General features: G+C 41.7%; 1 protein-coding gene across 2 annotated transcripts in view; it reads right to left on the reverse strand.

Moving 5' to 3' along the window:
• The window catches only part of LOC106573501 (transmembrane protein 266), an 83,982-nt gene that overhangs the window by 44,574 nt on the left and 19,170 nt on the right, over positions 1 to 20,238 (reverse strand). Inside the window, exon 3 of one of the 2 annotated variants that reach the window (XM_014148601.2) lies at positions 16,108 to 16,302. The exons of the other annotated variant lie outside the window; for it this stretch is intronic. Within the exon in view, the coding sequence (XP_014004076.1) occupies positions 16,108 to 16,302 (195 nt within the window). The remainder of the gene's footprint in view (positions 1 to 16,107; positions 16,303 to 20,238) is intronic. 2 annotated transcript variants of the gene reach the window in all.

Here is a 20,238-nt window from a genome sequence, read left to right on the forward strand (position 1 = left end):
ATGCTTGCAGTACACGTCCTGGTAATCCGTCTGGCCCTGCGGCCTTGTGAATGTTGACCTGTCTAAAGGACTTACTCACATCGGCTGCGGAGAGTGTGATCACACAGTCTTCCGGTACAGTTGGTGCTCTCATGCATGTTTCAGTGTTATTTGCCTCGAAGCGAGCATATAAGTAGTTTAGCTCATCTGGTAGGCTCGTGTCTCTGGGCAGCTCTCAGCTGCCCTTTGTAGTCTGTAATGGTTTGCAAGCCCTGCCACATCCGAAGAGCATCAGAGCCGGTGTAGTACGACTCGATTTTAGTCCTGTATTGACGTTTTGCCTGTTTGATGGTTCATCGGAGGGCATAGCGGGATTTCTTATAAGCTTCCGGGTTCTTTCTTATAAGCTTCCCACTCCTTGAAAGCGGCAGCTATAGCCTTTAGCTCAGTGCGGATGCTGCCTGTAATCCATGGCTTCCGGTTGGGGTTATTGGGAATTTTCCAGTACATGTGTGACATTTTAGAGTAAAATAAGTGCACTCTATATGTGTGTCTAGGTCATTAGACACCATTAGACATGCACCTGTCTGGGGAGTGGACATGTCTGTTTATTTTTGTACCATTGTTATGGCCTAATATTTACTGTTGCTATGGTTACGCATATTGGGAATTTTCTAGTACATGTGTGCCCATTATACATTTTGAAGTAGTCAGCAGGATAAGTGCACTCTATATGTGTGTCTAGGTCATTAGGCACCATTAGACATGCACCTGTCTTGAGAGTGGGCATGTCTGTTTATTTTTGTACCATTGGTATGGCCTAATGTTTCTATGCCCTATTGTGAAACCAAACAAAAATTTGTGCAAGGCAAAAAGATAATGATGGCTAAATGCCAGAGGGAATGAATCATTAACATAAAGAGGAGTTACTATGTGTGTGACGTAAGGATGAAACCTGTATAAAAAGTGTGTGCCAAGGCTAAAAAGAACCAGCTCGGCTTATATTACTTTGAAATAAAGTCTATTTGAATTCACAGGCTCCGGTATTTGAGAAATATTATTGACTGAATATTTCCACGACATAAATGGCGAGCTTGCCAGGAGTGGCGAAAAGGGACCAGAGACGGTGAAAATCTACTGCTGTGGCCGGGCCTCTTGGATGAACAGCACAAACAAATAGCCACTTGAAAACAAAGGTAAAGTTCTTACCTATGTATAGAGTTTGTGTGATTCGCTCCGGGAACCTCCCTCAGCGGTAGGTAACATATTAAAATGGCCAGTATATATGGGCGAGAGCACGAATGATGTTTGAATATAGTCGAACTTTGTATCACGCCACATTCAAACAATCGCTAAAGGGTGTAGATTTGGGGGTTCTGTGTACAATCTGTGTACAATGTGTAAGGTAGTGTGTTTGTTGTTGCCGTAAAAAGACAAAGAAATTCATATGCCAAACCTCGCCACATTAGTAAACTATGTGGTAGAGCAGGATCACAAGGAATTATAGCTATGGTAAAGTACAACCGGCGAAAACAAGAGAACATATTTGGGGGTTTCGAGAACCATGCAACTCAAGAAGAAAAGCCTAGTAGTTTAAACTTGTGAGACTTAATTTCGTTTTATTCTAAAATAGATTTATTGAATTCACAAAAGGGAGGAAGAGATAAGAGTAATTAAAGTGGCCTCCCTGTGAAAAGTAGAAGTTATGTTTGTTTTGACTATAATTTAAATTTTAAAAATTCACCTGGTAACATAAATGTTAGCAGAAAGACAGAGGTAGAGTATGGTTGAGATTGTAGAGAGCTTTCTGAGTTTAAGGGAAAAGATGTAGACTGGTGAAGGTAACAAATGACAGTTAGTCAATTGGAAAGTAAGAATTTCGAATTTGAATTGTTTGGATTGATTAACTATTGGCTGATGTATTTTCTACATTTGGCGCATTACAGGTTAATCCTAAAAAAAATATATGTTTAATGAGTGTGAAGCAGTGGTTAGTGATACAAATATAGTCATATTGATAAGGAGGTTTGATGTAAATGTAGAGTGTTGACAGTATGTCAATAGTGTTTTTTTTATAGCACTCTAATGATGCAATATTTTAGTAATTTGAAAAGCTGAGGTTTCAATACAAGGTTAAATGATGAGTACAGGGATTGAGCCTGGAATTTTCTAAGCAGTCATCTTAGTGTATGTAAAAGTCTGACCCTCTGGAATGTGATACAGTGAATTATAAGTGAAATAATCTGTCTGTTAACAAATGTTGGAAAAATTACTTGTGTCATGCACAAAGTAGATGTCCTAACCTACTTGCCAAAACAGTAGTTTGTTAACAAGAAATGTGTGGAGTGGTTGAAAAACGAGTTTTAATGACTCCAACCTAAGTGTCTGTAAACTTCCAACTTCAACTGTATATCATTATCCGGATTTGGTGTTAAAGAGGAGTTACCAAATTAAATAAGGCCTGGCCATTTTTGTTTGTTTTTGCCATATGGTTTATCACACACACAATTTACCGGTTATGAATATGCGTTAGTGGTGTTGGTACTGTGGGATTTATTTTGGATGGTTTTTTTCCGATTCAGTTTTAAATTGGGTACGCAGAAGGATGAAAATGCTTTGAAAGGTGTTTAAATGGTTTTGGAAGGTCAGGGAAAGAAAAGGGAGAGGAAATATTTTAATGGTGAGGCCTGATTCATCTCACTAGAAATGACAGGAACAGGTGGGATTTAATTATAAAATGAATGTGAAACACCAGTCTCTATTAAAAGTGGTACCATTACTGTTGTTCTAAGTTATTCGAATTGGTTTATTTTTTATTTAACATGTTTTGAATCGTGTTCAAAGGGGAAAATTACCAGTTTCCTGGGGTCCTGGTCTTTGGGTAAATCTACAAATGTACTTTGTCAGTCTGCATATAAAGGAAAGATAAATGTTAAGAAGGGATGACAGTTACTCCAAATGGAGTGTGATATGTAAATTGCTGATTTTATGTATCGTTTTTTTTGTTTCGATACAAATTGAACCAGATTGGAATTTATGGAGTGTGGGATTTCTGCGAGGGGTTAGGGTGATAACTTTCTGATCTGGTAACTCTTCCGAGAGATCGCCAGTAAAATAAGATAGTTCGTACTAAGTTTGAAAATGGTTTTAGTAGTAACAGTATGCTGTTATGCTCTTTGACATTTATCATAGAGATAATGTTATTAAGAAAAGGTTACTGAATAATTCGTCATAGTCAATGCTTGTCTGGATTTCCTGAAACAGAAATGAATTGAACTAAACTGTTCTGATCTATGTTTTTTTGAGGTTATCATGGAAGGTGACGTCAGATCGTGTCTTAATGCATGGTAGGAATAATTTGACCACAAACATTGTGTGTGAACCTCAAAACCCTCCCTAACTGGCTGAAGAAAGAGCGACAAAGGCGTGCAATACGACAGTGACTTTTAACACTTCTATTTGAGTCCGAGCCATAAACCGGGGCAGGAGTGCTGAGAGAGCGTGTGGAGTGAGCGTGAAGAGAGAACGGCTCAGGTGAGAGACTCGTGTATGTGGGAGAAACTAATGTGTATATTTGGACCTTTAAATTGGGACATTATCAAGGGCCATCAAATGGGACAGGCAAGAGTTACATGTGCAGTTGGCAAGATGAACTGTAAAAGACACGCTGGAATGATAAGTGCCAGGAGAAGGACGGGGGGTCTACACACTGCAAACAACATAGACTACGGATGCAATGTGATACTGATCTTTCATTACCAGGCCACTTGCAACAGGAAAACAGGGACAAAGAGGGGCTGTAATGAGAAGAGTTATTAACGGCAATAAAAGGTTCCATTTACAAATGTACATTCTAACCAGGATGATGTGTGCTAAGTTAAGATGCTGGAATTCGAGTCATAGACTCAAAGTAAGCACTTAGGACTGTCATTCTAAATTCGGGTTGGATAATTTATAAAATGTTGTAGTCATGATTTGGATACAGCGAGAGAGAGTTGCTTTGGAACGGTAAGGGGTGACGGCACTGCTCAAATTTATGAGGCCGAGGGAGGCTCCAGAAACCTTATTTCTAAGTGTCCTCCGACAGGGAGGTTGTTAGAGAACTCACTGGATGATAGCTTGGGTTAACCATTACGTTTTTTGTTCTCTTTTGTTTTACCATGTAATCAGAATTGTAGTTTAAGTCCCATCAATGAGTGAAGTTATTAAACATGTATTTTTTTCTCTTTCCTTTCCAAGTCAATATGTTTATTAGGTTTTGTGGAACATCAGAGTGATCATTGTTCCAGAGGAGGGATTGATGTATATTTACTAATTGATTTGAGAATGTTGTAGTATGTTTATAACTAAAGAAGTGCATTAGGAGGAGTAGTGACTAGTGTGTTATAGGTTAGATGGAATGATATATGTGCAAATGTATCTGTAGCAGGAGGAGGTGTTTGAGACAGAATGTTTACATAGGGCTGTTAAGTAGGATGGAACGTGACTGCAGTAAAGATCCGTGGGGGCTCATAAATTAAGGTCATGCTGATAGAGGAGTATAATGCCCAGAGACTGTATATTGTTACAGGAGTTAGCTGTCCTCCCTCTCGTATGAGCTAACTGTGCACAATATAGGGAGTTAATGAAGTTAATTTGAACATTACACATACCCAGATCATGGTGAGAGTAGAAGAGATAGTGGTGGCATTTCAGACACTATGGTAAACTTTCAAGAAACCTGTGACTCAGTTTTGTTAGGTTGGATATTCTTCCAACTCATTAATCTCTTTCCCAACTTCTAACAGCCGGCGAACACTTGACATATTACATGCAGGAGTTATTCTCACGGCAGTCACTGTAGGGACTGTAATTGAAGGAGGCTATAGGCATGGGCCATGTTAGTAGTAGCAGGGGTTATTGTAGTAGCATTGTTGGGATATCAGTTTATGAGGACTCCTGCCACATGGCTTGGTAGCTGGTAACTGGGAGACCAATAGGAGTAAGGGGGCCTGTTATTCAAATGTAAGAAATTAGTGATCTTGCCATAAGAGGAGGGTCTATGTTGTCAGGAAATGACCCATGCGTTGCATTGTGTATCTCATGTGAAAGCGGAGATAACCAAGGAAGCGGGGTGAATTCTGGAGATTGAGTGTACATCAAGATGCAGTGGGTGTTGGGACAGCGTTGGTCTGGTCCACACACTACTCCTTACAGCACCTGCAACGGTAAAGATCATCATGTCTCTCCTCGGTGGGTGCATAGTTCTCACAAGAAGTGAGGTCCAGTGGCATAATGGGTGAGCTTGAAGACACCATGACAGAGGAAGCGGAACTAAAGAGAGAGAGAGACTAGATTCCACTGTAAACATGCAGATGGGTTTGGTCTAGGAGCTACTTTAACATCATAGTTGGGTTGGGTTAGCTGCTTTATTGGTTAATGCATCATATGAAAGTGGATAGATGTTGGTGTAATTGTACTCTAAACATTTTGAAGGCACTGATGTGAAAGCATATACAGTGCTGAGTTACCTCAAGAGGATGTATAGTTGATTAGGGATATGCACTTGCCTACCAGGTGACGTGCCTATCATGTGGCAATGAATGGAGATGGGGAACAAAGTGAAAATGACATAGCATGGGAACACCTCTTCGGAACCTGGGGCCAGAAAGGGGAAGACTGGGCGAAAGCATGAGGAGGCTTTTTAGGGCCTTCATTTTTGTGAGTCCAGCAGAAAAGTATCCTGGAGGCATAGAGTCAGGTGAAGAGAGAGTGGGGATTGTCATGGTCTCAGACTTTGGTTTTCATGCATATATAATGATGCATAGCTTGTCACATTGTTAATACTATTATGTTTTGTGCTTATCGTTGCTTTGCAAGTCTTATGCTATCACTCTCTTAGAAACCAGAAGGAGAAAGTGGAGAAACTAAAAGCAGCTCAGCTGAAGTGAAGGAAGTCACCAGCTTCAGCTGGAATGTCATTATGTTGTGTGATGAGAGATAGAAATAAGATTGTGTATGGTGTGATCATAGAACAGAGGCCATAAGTCTCAGAGTTCGAAAACCTTACGGAAAGAAAGCGAAAACCTGAACCAAGACCAGAGGTTCCCCGTCCGGTGGTCCCAGGGGACCAGGTCTGCATCCGTGTGTTCTGGAGGAGGTGGAGCAGGCCAAGGTGAGAGGGTCCCTACAAGGTCCTAGCAACACGAACAGCCATCCAGGTGGAAGGAAGCACCATGTGGTACCATCTAAACCACTGCATCAAAGCTCCAAGGATGATCGAACGACCAAAGAGCCCGAAGGGAACGGAAAGGAAAGGATGCTGATACTCCAGGCAGGAGTCCGGAGGGAACAGAAGGAGAGGATGCTAATACACCAGGCAGGAGCCTGTAGGAAACAGAAGGAGAAGAGGACCATGGCGCAACTCCCAATAGTCAACAGACACACTCGCCTGAAGATTCAGAGAGTCCAGGGATGGGGAGGAGTGACATGCCTGTTGCTCCTGATGACATACATACTCTGGCAGATATCCCTGACAAAGGCGCTGTCCACGGGGACGGCGAATCAACGACAGGAGAATGGGAAGGAGACTTCCCTACCATCGACTTCTCTGCCCTCACATGGTCCTCCTAACAGACAGTGGAAACCAGGACAGATGAAGAGCGGTAGAATGGCCTTGACAGCAACAGAGGCAAACCTAGAAGAAATGGTAAAACACCTCCCACTAGCACCAGTACACCAACTAAGACAATGGCAAAACCACAAGGAAGTGGGTTGCGACAGAAAACATGAACCTCTGTTACCAACTGGGGTAGCCACAATAAAGAAACTACCCCAGAATCAAAACATTGACTCAATATTAAAAGTATTTAACCATGTACTCAATGTAACAGTTGCTGAAGGATAAATTATGTTAGACCTTCTGAATATCTGTTCGCCTAGACATGTGTGTGACATAGGGTTTCCAGTTACAAGAGTTCGTGGACCTTGCCCTTAATTCTTTAACAGGTTTTTTCACTTATAACCAAACAGTTGTTTGAGAGGTGTCTGTGAGGGAGGTCCATATGTTTAGGTGTCATATTGAGAATGAAGTTAAAGGGTTTATGAGATTTAGTTTATTATTTTTTATGTTTTTATTGTTTTTTTATATTTTACATAACTGAGAACCTCGGGCAAGGCTAAGAAATGCATGCACATGCTTTTACACTGTATGTTAAAGGACAATTGGCTTGAGGGATCTTTTACTTCCTTCAAGCTATATGTGAAAGGAGATGTTTTGTCCTGACTCCCCAGTATGAATGAGAAAATGAAGCAAAGGTTGATAAGGTTTAAGGGAGGCAGATTGTCTCCTTAGCAACATAGAAGATGCTTCCCTCTTCACTTGTACTGTAACAAACTTTAAGGTTTGGAACTTATTAAGCCCCAGAGGAGGGATATATTGGGAATTTTCCAGTACATGTGTGACATCTTAGAGTAAAATAAGTGCACTCTATATGTGTGTCTAGGTCATTAGACACCATTAGACATGCACCTGTCTGGGGAGTGGACATGTCTGTTTATTTTTGTACCATTGCTATGGCCTATTATTTACTGTTACTATGGTTACGCCTATTGAGAATTTTCTAGTACATGTGTGCCCATTATACATTTTGAAGTAGTCAGCAGGATAAGTGCACTCTGTGTGTCTAGGTCATTAGACACCATTAGACATGCACCTGTCTTGAGAGTGGGCATGTCTGTTTATTTTTGTACCATTGCTATGGCCTAATGTTTCTATGCCATAATGTGAAACCGAACTAAAATTAGTGCAAGGCAAAAATTATAATGATGGCTAAATGCCAGAAGGGATGAATCATTAACATAAAGAGGAGTTACTATGTGTGTGACGTGAGGATGAAACCTGTATAAAAAGTGTGCGCCAAGGCTGGAAGGAACCAGCTCGGCTTATATTACTTTGTAATAAAGTCTATTTGAACTCACAGGATCTGGTATTTGAGAAATATTATTGATTGAATTTTTCCACGACAGGGTATGTACGTACGGTCACTGTGGGGACGACGTCATCGATACACTTATTGATGAAGCCAATGACAGATGTGGTGTACTCCTCAATGCCATTGGAGGAATCCCGGAACATATTTCAGTCTGTGCTAGCAAAACAGTCTTGTAGCTTAGCATATGTTTCATCTGACCACATTTTTATTGATCTAGTCACTGGTGCTTCCTGCTTTAATTTTTGCTTGTAATCAGGAGGATGGAATTATGGTCAGATTTGCCAAATGGAGGGCGAGGGAGAGCTTTGTATGCGTCTCTGTGTGTGGAGTATAGGTGGTCCAGAATTATTTTCCCTCTGGTTGCATATTTAACATGCTGATAGAAATTTGGTAAAACTGATTTAAGTTTCCCTGCATTAAAGTCCACGGCTACTAGGAGCGTCGCCTCTGGGTGAGTGTTTTCTTGTTTGCTTATGGCGGAATACAGCTCATTCAATGCTATCTTAGTGCCAACCTCTGACTGAGGTGGTTTGTAAAGAGCTACGAAGAATACATATGAGAACTCTCTCAGTAGGTAGTGTGGTCTACAGCTTATCATATACTCAACCTCAGGTGAGCAATGGCTCGAGACTTCCTTAGATATAGTGTACCAGCTGTTATTTACAAAAATACATAGTCCGCCGCCCCTTGTCTTACCAGACGCTGCTGTTCTATCCTTCCGGTACATCGTATAAGCAGCCAGATGTATGTTGATATTGTCGTCGTTCAGCCATGACTCCGTGAAGCATAAGATGTTACAGTTTTTAATGTCCCGTTGGTAGTTTAATCTTCCTCCGTAACTCGTCAATTTTATTGTCCAAAGATTGCACGTTTGCTAGCAGAATTGAGGGAAGTGGGGGTTGATTCGATCGCCTTCAAATTCTCAGAAGGCAGCCCGCTCTCGGCCTCTCTTTCTCCACCTCCTCTTCACGCAGATCACGGGGGTCAGGGCCTGTTCCAGAGGGAGCCGTATATCCTCTGCCTCGCTGAGTGGTCAGTAATCGCAGTCCTGATGTCTAGAAGTTATTTTCGGTCATAAGAGATGGTAGCGGCAACATTACGTACAAAATGTCCTTGTTTTTGAAAGATTTTTTTTTTTGTACATTAAAATAACATCAAATTGATCAGAAATACAGTGTAGATAATGTTAATGTTGTAAATGACTATTGTAGCTGGACACAGCTTATTTTTTTATGGAATATCTACATAGATGTACAGAGGCCCATTATCAGCAACCATCACTCCTGTGTTCCAATGGCACGTTGTGTTAGCTAATCCAAGTTTTGCATTTTAAAATGCTAACTGATCATTAGAAAACCCTTTAGCAATTATGTTAGCACAGCTGAAAACTGTTGTGCTGATTAAAGAAGCAATAAAACTGGCCTTCTTTAGACTAGTTGAGTATCTGGAGCATCAGCAAAATGGCCAGAAACAAATATCTTTCTTCTGAAATTCATCAGTCTATTCTTGTTCTGAGAAATGTCTAGGCTATTCCATGTGAGAAATTGCCAAGAAACTGAAGATCTCATACAATGCTGTGTACTCCCTTCACAGAACAGCGCAAACCGGCTCTAACCAGACTAGAAAGAGGAGTGGGAGGCTCCAGTGCACAACTGAGCAAGAGGACAAGTACATTAGATTGTTTAGTTTGAGAAACAGATGCCTCACAAGTCCACAACTGGCAGTTTCATTAAATTGTACCCACAAAACACCAGTCTCAACGTCAGTGATGAGGCAACTCCGGGATGCTGGCCGCCTTTTGAATGGCAGTGTATATTTCTTTCTCCCCAATTTCATGATATCCACAGCCCAAATTATGGAATTTCTTGTGGAAGAATGGGTGTTGCATCACTCCAATAGAGTTTCAGAGGCGCACTGAAGCTGTTCTGGCGGCTCGTGGTGGCCCATCGCCCTATTAAGACACTTTATGTTGGTGTTTCCTTTATTTAGAAACTGCCATGCAGTATTAAGAGAGTCTACCAGAACAAATAACTTATTTTGTTCAAAACTCCTAATCCCCAAAATGGGAGAACTAAACAATATTTATATTTTGGAGGATGTGGGAATGGTCCGTGGACACTTACTTAAGGGACAGTTATGACAAATGTGTTCCATTTGGTGATCTCATGAAGGACAGGAAACACACATAACTGCATCTCTTAAAGTTTACATTTCCCAGCTGTCAGGTTTACATCTAAATATTGTGAAACGTATCTGATTAAACATGAAACTATTTGTGAAAAGATGTAATATTTATTTATTTATGTAATGCGCGTCGTAAGGATTGGACCAAGGTGCAGCGGATAAAGTGCTCATCTTCTTAATTTATTAGAAATAACACTTAAACAAAAGAAACAAACAACGAAACAGTCCCATAAGGTGCACAGACTATACAGGAAATAACCACCCACAAAACACAAGTGAAACAAACCTCAACTAAATATGGCCTCCAATTAGAGACAACGACAACCAGCTGCCTCTAATTGGAGGTCCTACCAAAAACCCAACATAGAAAACTAGATTTAAACATAGAACCTACACCAAAACACACAAAACAAACACCCCCTGCCACGCCCTGACCGAACTACAATGACAAATAACCCCTTTTACTGGTCAGGACGTGACAATTTATTTATTTCACCTTTATTTAACCAGGTAGGCAAGTTGAGAACAAGTTCTCATTTACAATTGCGACCTGGCCAAGATAAAGAAAAGCAGTTTGACACATACAACACAGAGTTACACATGGAGTAAAACAAACATACAGTCAATAATACAGTAGAAAAATAAGTCTATATACAATGTGAGCAAATGAGGTGAGATAAGGGAGGTAAAGGCAAAAAAAAGGCCATAGTGGCGAAGTACATACAATATAGCAAGTAAAACACTGGAATGGTAGATTTGTAGTGGAAGAAAGTACAAAGTAGAAATAGAAATAATGGGGTGCAAAGGAGCAAAATAAATAAATACAGTAGGGGAAGAGGTAGTTGTTTGGGCTAAATTATAGATGGGCTATGTACAGGTGCAGTAATCTGTGAGCTGCTCTGACAGCTGGTGCTTAAAGCTAGTGAGGGAGATAAGTGTTTCCAGTTTCAGAGATTTTTGTAGTTCGTTCCAGTCATTGGCAGCAGAGAACAGGAAGGAGAGGCGGCCGAAGGAGGAATTGGCTTTGGGGGTGACCAGTGAGTTATACCTGCTGGAGCGCGTGCTACAGGTGGGTGCTGCTATGGTGACCAGCGAGCTGAGATAAGGGGGGACTTTACCTAGCAGGGTCTTGTAGATGACCTGGAGCCAGTGGGTTCGGCGACGAGTATGAAGCGAGGGCCATCCAACGAGAGTGTACAGGTCGCAGTGGTGGGTAGTATATGGGGCTTTGGTGACAAAACGGATGGCACTGTGATAGACTGCATTCAATTTATTGAGTAGGGTATTGGAGGCTATTTTGTAAATGACATCGACATAATGTGATGCTAACCTTCTAAATGAGAGTATAGGTTTTCATATAAAGTTAACCAAATCAATGGCCACGCGCACGTGAGCATAGACATTACGTCAGCGTCATGGACCGCCCTTTTCTCTGAAGTGTATAAAACCCACTCCTGAAGAAATTCACACCAGACTAGAAAACATGCAGCTGACGCTTCATGTGGAATTGTTTAAACTACAACTCTGCCAAAGAGAACCACAGTAACCACGTCTCGAATGGTTAAGAAGTCAGAGAACGCCGGGACAGAGTCCCCACATTAGAATGGCTATAATTATATAGGCCACGGAGACCTAAGAGCTGTAGTTTGGCTACACAGCTGGAAATGGTTAAACTCTGAGTCTATCGATCACTACAGAATAAGAGCAAATCTTAGACGCATAATTACTAGTCTGCAGCTAGAAATTACGTAAATCTAGCACGAGAATACTGTCAACCGCCGAAGCCGCTATTATATAAGAACATTTCCGAATGGTACTCTGAAGTATCCATTCTAGCCACCTACAACCACAAAAGACATTGGGACTTCTGGGAAAGTTAACCAGAGACTCTGATGAACTCTAAAGGATGATTGAGGATTCCAACAGAGAAGACAACAAAGACATACGGGCGTAAATATATAAATTGCAATTATTCTCGAATGAGTGGCCGTTCATGTGCAAAGGATTAGCATTTCAATGACTATAATTATAGACTGTGTGTAGTGAATCCATGTTGTCTTTCCCGCTCTTTCTCAGTCCCCACCCCTTTCCTTTGTCTACCAAGCCGTCATATCGGCTTAGCCCACTAGGGACTTTTCTATCATTGTTAGTAACCAATATCTACTGTTTGTTTTGGCTAGGGTTTGTGCAGATATCCAAGGGTTTGCGACGTTCAGAAATGAGAATTGAGGTAATAATAATTCATCATTCATTGATCAGATATTAAAATATCTGAATAGTTATATTCTGAAAATTATAACTTTGTAATCTTAACATTTTCTGTGGTGCCCCGACTTCCTAGTTAATTAATGTTTACATAATTAGTTTAAAATAACATTTCTAACAGTCTTCACATTTAATGATAGTCACAGACACAACAGAGGCATGCCCACATTCGGCAAATGGAGCCATTTCCCACTAATCTTTGGCGGGCAGCTTTGTTAATTAATGGGAGTATGGGAGCAGGCAGGGTGAAGGTCCCTCCTCTCTCTCTCTCTCTCTCTCCTCCAGTCACAGCGACAGGTTGACCCAGATTAACCATCTGTCATTGCTGCGACGCATCACACTTCACACATTGGCCCCGTTGAAATCAGAGGCATATGCTGCTGTTCCTGCTGCTGTTGGTGGATTGGGGCTGGAGGCTGGTCTGGCAGATGATATACCGAGTGAGGGTTGTGGGCCCTGGGTTGGCAGCTCAGAGAGGAGCCCTGGCCCCTGGCACAGCTCTGGAGAGGCCTGGAGGTTCTCTGGAGGGACCTGGACTCAACTAAGTCTGGATCTGAAGGGTCAACCCACAAGGAAGGTCACTAGGAGGACGTCACTTTTATTCACCTTAATGCTGCAGCTTCACATCTTGACCAACAGATCACACTATACATAGTCCGGTTACACTCATAAACCGTTAAAGTGTGTAAGAAAGTGTTTGAAACAACCCTTTTTACAATATGTCTTATAACCAATGAAAGGCTTGGATATGTCTTTCTATGCTCCAATTAAGGTTGAAATGCCACAACCCTGTGACGATGCTGGCGGATTTTCAGTAGCTGAACGTCATAACATGACAAAAGCATATGACAGGTTAATCAGAAGGGGTGAATAAGGTGATAAGAGTGGAAAGCAACACGCCCCATCACCGTAGTCTCTAGCATGTTCTGGGCAAGAAGGTAGCTCCATGAAGAAGTCTATTAATAAATCCAGAGCTCATCACTGCTCTGAATCTGCTAGTACTGCATGTGCCCCCTGTTGTCCGCAAGAACATCCACCTCCTACATAATCGCCCACGTCTGCTGTTAGAGATCCATGTGCAGCAGCTCGCTACAATGCAAAACCTACCACATGCACTATAAGACTCTCTTCTGTTTCACAGCTATACAGAGCACAACAAAGGGAAGTCCTCTTTAAAGCCTTCCCACTGAGCAAAAACTAAATCAACATTGCTTCCATATAATTTCAACCCCCCAAAAAATCGACGTGATGACGTTAAATCTACTTGGAAAACGGATGGTAAACCCAGGGCTGATGGTAAACCCATTCAGCTAAGCAACTGACGTTATAGTATGCTATTGATTACTTGATGAAAGACCCATATATGAAGACCCATATTTGGTCATGTGGACCAATTACAGTCTGTTTGTGTCAGCTTTAAAACAACGTTTATTTATTCTCTGGAGGTGTATCTATAAAACGATATAACATAGTCCTATATTTGAAAAAATATATATATTCAATTTCGTTATGCTAATGGCGATAGGATTTTTTCGCTGGATGTCCGTCCCGCATACGGGACGAGCCCGTCAAGATTAAGGAACATAATGTGCGTAAGGGTAGGGATAACAATGCTTTATAAATAATCAGAATGTACACTCAGTTAGTCATTAGGGCGTCTGACTATTTCAATGGGTCTAATGAATGACAATGTGCAATATCAACTTAGCTCTGTCATTCCTCTAATGCTACAGACATAACAGACATAACAGAGTAAACAAGAAATTGTGACGTGGCTGCATATTTCTCTGTTTTCACGAATGCTTCCAACGGATGGAAACATGAGCCCACAGTGAAACTCCGATGATGAGTAGGCCTTGCAATGCCTGTGGTTTGAAATCTGGAATTCCAATCTAAAAAGTTGAATGAACATGCCATACTTCCAGCTTCACTGGCACCACCGCCTATTCTGATTATTATGATGGCGCTACGAGGCTAAATAATATTTCCCAGGCTTGGAGGGAAATATCATTCCAATTAAGAAAATCATTCCAATCCCTTTCATCAAAACAAATAGCTATTTAGCCAGAGACTTTACCAGAAAAGTCAGACTTCTAAAATCCCTTAGAGATGCACCTTAGCATCCCATGACTTTTCCACATCGCTGTGTTCTTTCTCATGGTGTGACATAGTTTCATATGGACACGTTCTCCTGAGAGTGCCCAAAGTGATGGCAGCGCTGCCAGCTCCTGCACTCTGTGGCCTGGGTGTGTGGCATGGGACTGGGAACCATCTGTCCCCCCTTGGTTCCCACAGAGCCCTGGGTCGTACCAGGTCCCAGCCGGGCGTGGTGATGTCAGCTGACAGAGCAGGCATTGAATGACGTGGTGGGCGGATGCTCTAATTAAGTTCATGGTGTTTGTCTACTTTCTCTGCACAGACGAGAGCACCCAACAGCCTGTGAGTCACGCATCCTGAGAGGACTGGCAGAATAAGAGGGGGTGTGTCCTGTACACACTCAGCTTGCAGCGCAGTGATAGGGCCATGTGAGAAACACCCAACCAGGACGAGCAGGATCTATGGGCAGAGACAACACACCCAACAACACAGCCACCAGCGCCTGACATTTCAGGAACAATGTGACGCTAACAACACTGTTTGTTTTGAGCCAAAAGTGCACGTTGAAGGGAGGAATCTTTTTATAACAGAGAAATGATGTCACTGAGACAAATAGTGTATGCTCACTGGCATGTCAGTTAATACCTTGACAATGCAAGGATGACACTGAAGTATTCACAGACACATACTGTATCCTCAAACTATCCTACACCACAATGAGAGGTGAATGTGAGTGATTCAATGGCATTTATTTTATTTATTTATTTCACCTTTATTTAACCATGTAGGCAAGTTGAGAACATGTTCTCATTTACAATTGCGACCTGGCATGTCAGGTATCATTATGATGAGCTGAACTAGCATGATAGAGAATGAAAGCAGACATTTTCTCTGTCATGGTAGGTTATGGATTGTGCTTAGTTCTATGTCAGTTATTGTAATTGTACAATTATCAAAAACACAGGGGAAATGTTTTAGGTACAATCTCTGTAATAGCATCCTTTTGGTTGAACATTTCATGGCAAACAAATGCCTATTGAATAATTAGGCACCAATTCAGATGACTGGAATGACACATTTTCAGTCAAGAAACATTGCTTTTCTTGTTTTAGATGGTGACATTGTCTTTATTCTATTTTTGCTTAACCACTAGGCTACAGCAGCATGTATAACATATTCCTAGCATGCTTAAGCAAATGTTCTGCACATTCCATCTCTGTACAAGATCCTCACACTCAAGTCTTTCCTGTAATCTATCAAATGTGTGCAATGCATCATAGTGCATACTGTGGCTACAGAGTTTGTCTACAGGGCTCTGGGGGCCCCCATAGCAATATGTGTAGTATAGCAGGAAATTAGCTTTAAAACAGCACATTTTTCTCTTTGACCCATGGCAAAATGTGAAGGTTAGCTGTCTTTCCAGTTACGTATCTATGGCTGTGTAAGAATGATCTCACCTGAGAAAGAAGCCATAGAACAAAGATGAATATACAGTATGACTGCATTATACACAAAAATCGACTGAGCATAGCTTGGACTAATCCAGGTCCAGGCTGATGGTTAGGCCTACACAGATACACAGAGGGGACGGGTCTCTGTGTCCACCTACCCCTCTCTGTTGTCCTCTTCGTCCAGGTTGGAGATGAGCTGGGAACCGGCCAGGGAGATGTCCAGTGCGGCCAGAGGCAGGTCTCTGTAAGCAAAGCTGCCTAGCTGGACCGGATTTTGACACTGGTTGTCCTCCTCCACCTGCTGGGAGATCACCTCCAGCTCTGAGGCTCTGGCATGGGCCTGGGGAGGGGCCCTGGAGGACACAACGTACGTAACACCATGGACACTCTGTTAGTAGTAGTGGAGGGCCCAGGACTCACACATTCAACTAAACAAATGAATCTTCTCTCACAATCTAATGGTAAAGTACTTCAGAGTTTGGTCTTTTACTGATCAACAAAACAGTTACAAAAGGCAAGGGACAATATCTATTAGAACCCATTTTTCAGAGATACAGGTATGTAGGGACAATAATACATTACAGCCTACATAATGGAAACAGATGATGGGTTACACAAACTGTACTTCATCAAATGGTGAATCAGATACAACATCCACAACAATGGTCTTTTCTCTTAAGAGCCTGACTTGAATAAGAAAGTGAGATAGTGAAACCTGATTATCTAAATGTAAACGTCAGCATATCGCTATACACTACAGCAGTGCTTCCCAAACTTTTTATAGTCCCGTACCCCTTCAAACATTCAACCTCCAGCTGCGTACCCACTCTAGCACCAGGGTCATTGAACTCTAAAATCATTGTAAGCCTGCCACATACACACTATACGAAACATTTATTAAACATAAGAATGAGTGTGAGTTTTTGTCACAACCAGGCTCGTGGGAAGTGACAAAGAGCTCTTATAGGACCAGGGCACAAATAATAATAATAATCAATAATTTAGCTCTTTATTTAGCCATCTTACATATAAAACCTTATTTGTTCATCAAAAAATTTGAATAACTCACCACAGGTTAATGAGAAGGGTGTGCTTGAAAGGATGCACATAACTCTGCAATGTTGGGTTGTATTGGAGAGAGTCTCAGTCTTAAATCATTTTCCACACACAGTCTGTGCCTCTGTATTTAGTTTTCATGCTAGTGAGGGCCGAGAATCCACTCTCACATAGGTACGTGGTTGCAAAGGGCATCAGTGTCTTAACAGCGCGATTTGCCAAGGCAAGAAACTCTGAGCGCAGCCCTGTCCATAAATCAGGCAGTGGCTTCTGATTAAATTCAATTTTCACAGAACCGCTTGTTGCAATTTCACTCAGGCTCTCTTGTTCAGATATCAGTAAGTGGACTGAAGGCAGGGCATGATCGGGATAACGAATCCAGTTGTTTGTGTCGTCCATTTCGGGAAAGTACCTGCGTAATTGCGCACCCAGCTCACTCAGGCGCTTCGCTATATCACATTTGACATTGTCTGTAAGCTTGAGTTCATTTGCACACGAAAAAATCATACAATGATGGAAAGACCTGTGTGTTGTCCTTGTTAATGCAGACAGAAAAGAGCTCAAACTTCTTAATCATAGCCTCAATTTTGTCCCGCACATTGAATATAGTTGCGGAGAGTCCCTGTAATCCTAGATTCAGATCATTCAGGTGAGAAAAAACATCACCCAGATAGGCCAGTTGTGTGAGAAACTCGTCATCATGCAAGCCGTCAGACAAGTGAAAACTATGGTCAGTAAAGGAAACTTTAAGCTCGTCTCTCAATTTAAAAAGTGTCAATACTTTGCCCCTTGATAACCATGTTGTAAAAGCGTTAGATGGTCGCTGCCCATATCATTGCATAATGCAGATAATACACGATAGTTCAGGGGCCTTGCTTTAACAAAGTTAACCATTTTCACTGTGGTGTCCAAAACGTCTTTCAAGCTGTCAGGCATTCCCTTGGCAGCAAGAGCCTCTCGGTGAATGCTGCAGTGTACCCAAGTGTCGTCGGGAGCAACTGCTTGCACACGTGTTACCACTCCACTATGACTCCCTGTCATGGCTTTTGCGGCATCAGCACAGATACCAACACAGCTTGACCACCAAAGTCCATTTGATGTCACAAAGCTATCCAGTACTTTAAAATATCCTCTCATGTTTTCCTGGTTTACAGTGGTTTACAGAAGAGGATGTCTCCCTTAATTGACCCCCCATAAACGTAACGGACATTGTCGTGTCTTTGGCTATGCCGGATTAAGTGATATGACATGCTATTCTATAAAATCCTTTCTCTGTAATTAATATTACCTGATTAAGCTAATCATGTAAATGTAATTAACCAGAAAGTCGGGGCACCACGAAAAACTGTTAATAGAGCTGTTATCGTCCGAATAAACTCTTAAAGACCTAGTAATATTTTACATCAATAGCAGTCAATATTAATCGTCACCTTATTTCAGTCTCATCTGAACATCATAGAATTTTTGGTTATCTTCATGAACCCTGGCTAACAAGTTGAATCAGCAATACAAACTTTGGTTTAATTATTTATTTACTAAATACCTAACTAATCACACAGAATTAAATATACACAGAATGGATCATACATTGATTACTAATTATGTCCTACAAGAAAACGTCCCTGGGGGACGGAACCTGTATGACGGCTGGTTACACAAAGAGAGGGGGTTGGGCTTGAAGGAAAGTGCGGGAGGATTGAAGCACAAAGGGAGAAGCTATGCTATTGTAAATACAGAATCTTATGCATTCTAAATAACCGCCCATTTGGAAAAGGAAAATGCAATAAATATTTACTCTAAGCTGCGCTTCGGTAGGTTGGTTGTAGATACTGGCCGTGTTGCCCAACAGAGATCTTCCTTGTCCCTTTAAGAGTGTCTCTGGTGGTAAACTGGGTACTTGGCAGTGTCATAGACTGACATAACCTGACCAGGTGAATCATGGTGAACCTGTTAAATCCACTTCAATTAGTGTAGATGAAGGGGAGGAGACAGGTTAAAGAAATATTTTTAAGCCTTAAGACAATTGATACATGGATTGCGTATGTGTGTCATTCAGAGGGTGAAAGGGCAAGACAACATTTTTAAGTGCCATTGAATTGGGTATGGTAGTAGGTGCCAGGTGCACCGGTTTGAGTGTGTCAAGAACTGCAATGCTGATTCGTTTTTCATGCTCAACAGTTTCCTGTGTGTATCAAGAATGGTCCACCACCCTCAGGACATCCAGCCAACTTGACAACTGTGAGACGCATTGGAGTCAACATGGGCCAGCATCCCTGTGGAATGCTTTCGACACCTTGCAGTCCATGCCCCAACTAATTGAGGCTGTTCTGAGGGCAAAAGGGGGGGCAACTCAATATTAGGAAGGTGTTCCTAATGTTTTGTACACTCAGTGAATATGAAAAAGACAACAGAAAAATAACATTTATAACTGGCTTAGTTTGCCTTGATTAGTGAGATCTGAGAGATTTGAAGCACATTTACTTTCTGGAATCGTAATATTACTTTTACAAACTAACTGGAATGTGTTTTGTGAGAACATGAAATGGCAGTACTTTTCTGTTTGACAGAAATATGCATTGGCTTGCAGGGACAGCAATCTAATGTTCTCTTATTTCATTTTCCACACTAAAACCCGAGTGTGAGTAGGACCCTGATCCCCTCTCCAGCTCAGGCAGTAAAAGACGAGGAGAGGTCAAACCAAGAACAGAAGACTGCCCAGCGCAGCCCATTTGAAGACATCAATAACCCCAGAGCTTAACAAGGAAGGAGGGCATTGATTACAAGCCAGAGAGGACAAAACCCATTGTGCCTGTAGATAGTTGGGGACTAACAGCCTGGTGATATGTGGAGGTTAAATAGTGGACCACACTTTGTCAGCATCAGATCAGTGTGTCCAGATAGACAAAGAGACAGACAGAAAAACAGACAGAGACACACCTCCCTGTGAAATGTTAATGTAGTCAGCCCTGGAAAGGAAAACATCCCCTGCTCTCCACTGACCTATGACTATCTCTACCTAACATACTGTACATGCTTACTTCAAAGGTTGCTTTCTTATCTGCATAGGTACCCACAATAATTTCAGACACAGTGTCTGAAAAGGTGGTGTAATAGTACTGCTAGAAACATATTATTATACATCTTTGTATTTCAGTGTAGTTCACTCTACAGCGCAGACCCCCACCCCCCCGTCTCTGATATAATGCTGTAACTTACAAGTGGCTACTGGATGT

Source organism: Salmo salar, chromosome ssa16 (assembly GCF_905237065.1).
Source record: "Salmo salar chromosome ssa16, Ssal_v3.1, whole genome shotgun sequence".
NCBI lineage: Eukaryota > Metazoa > Chordata > Actinopteri > Salmoniformes > Salmonidae > Salmo > Salmo salar.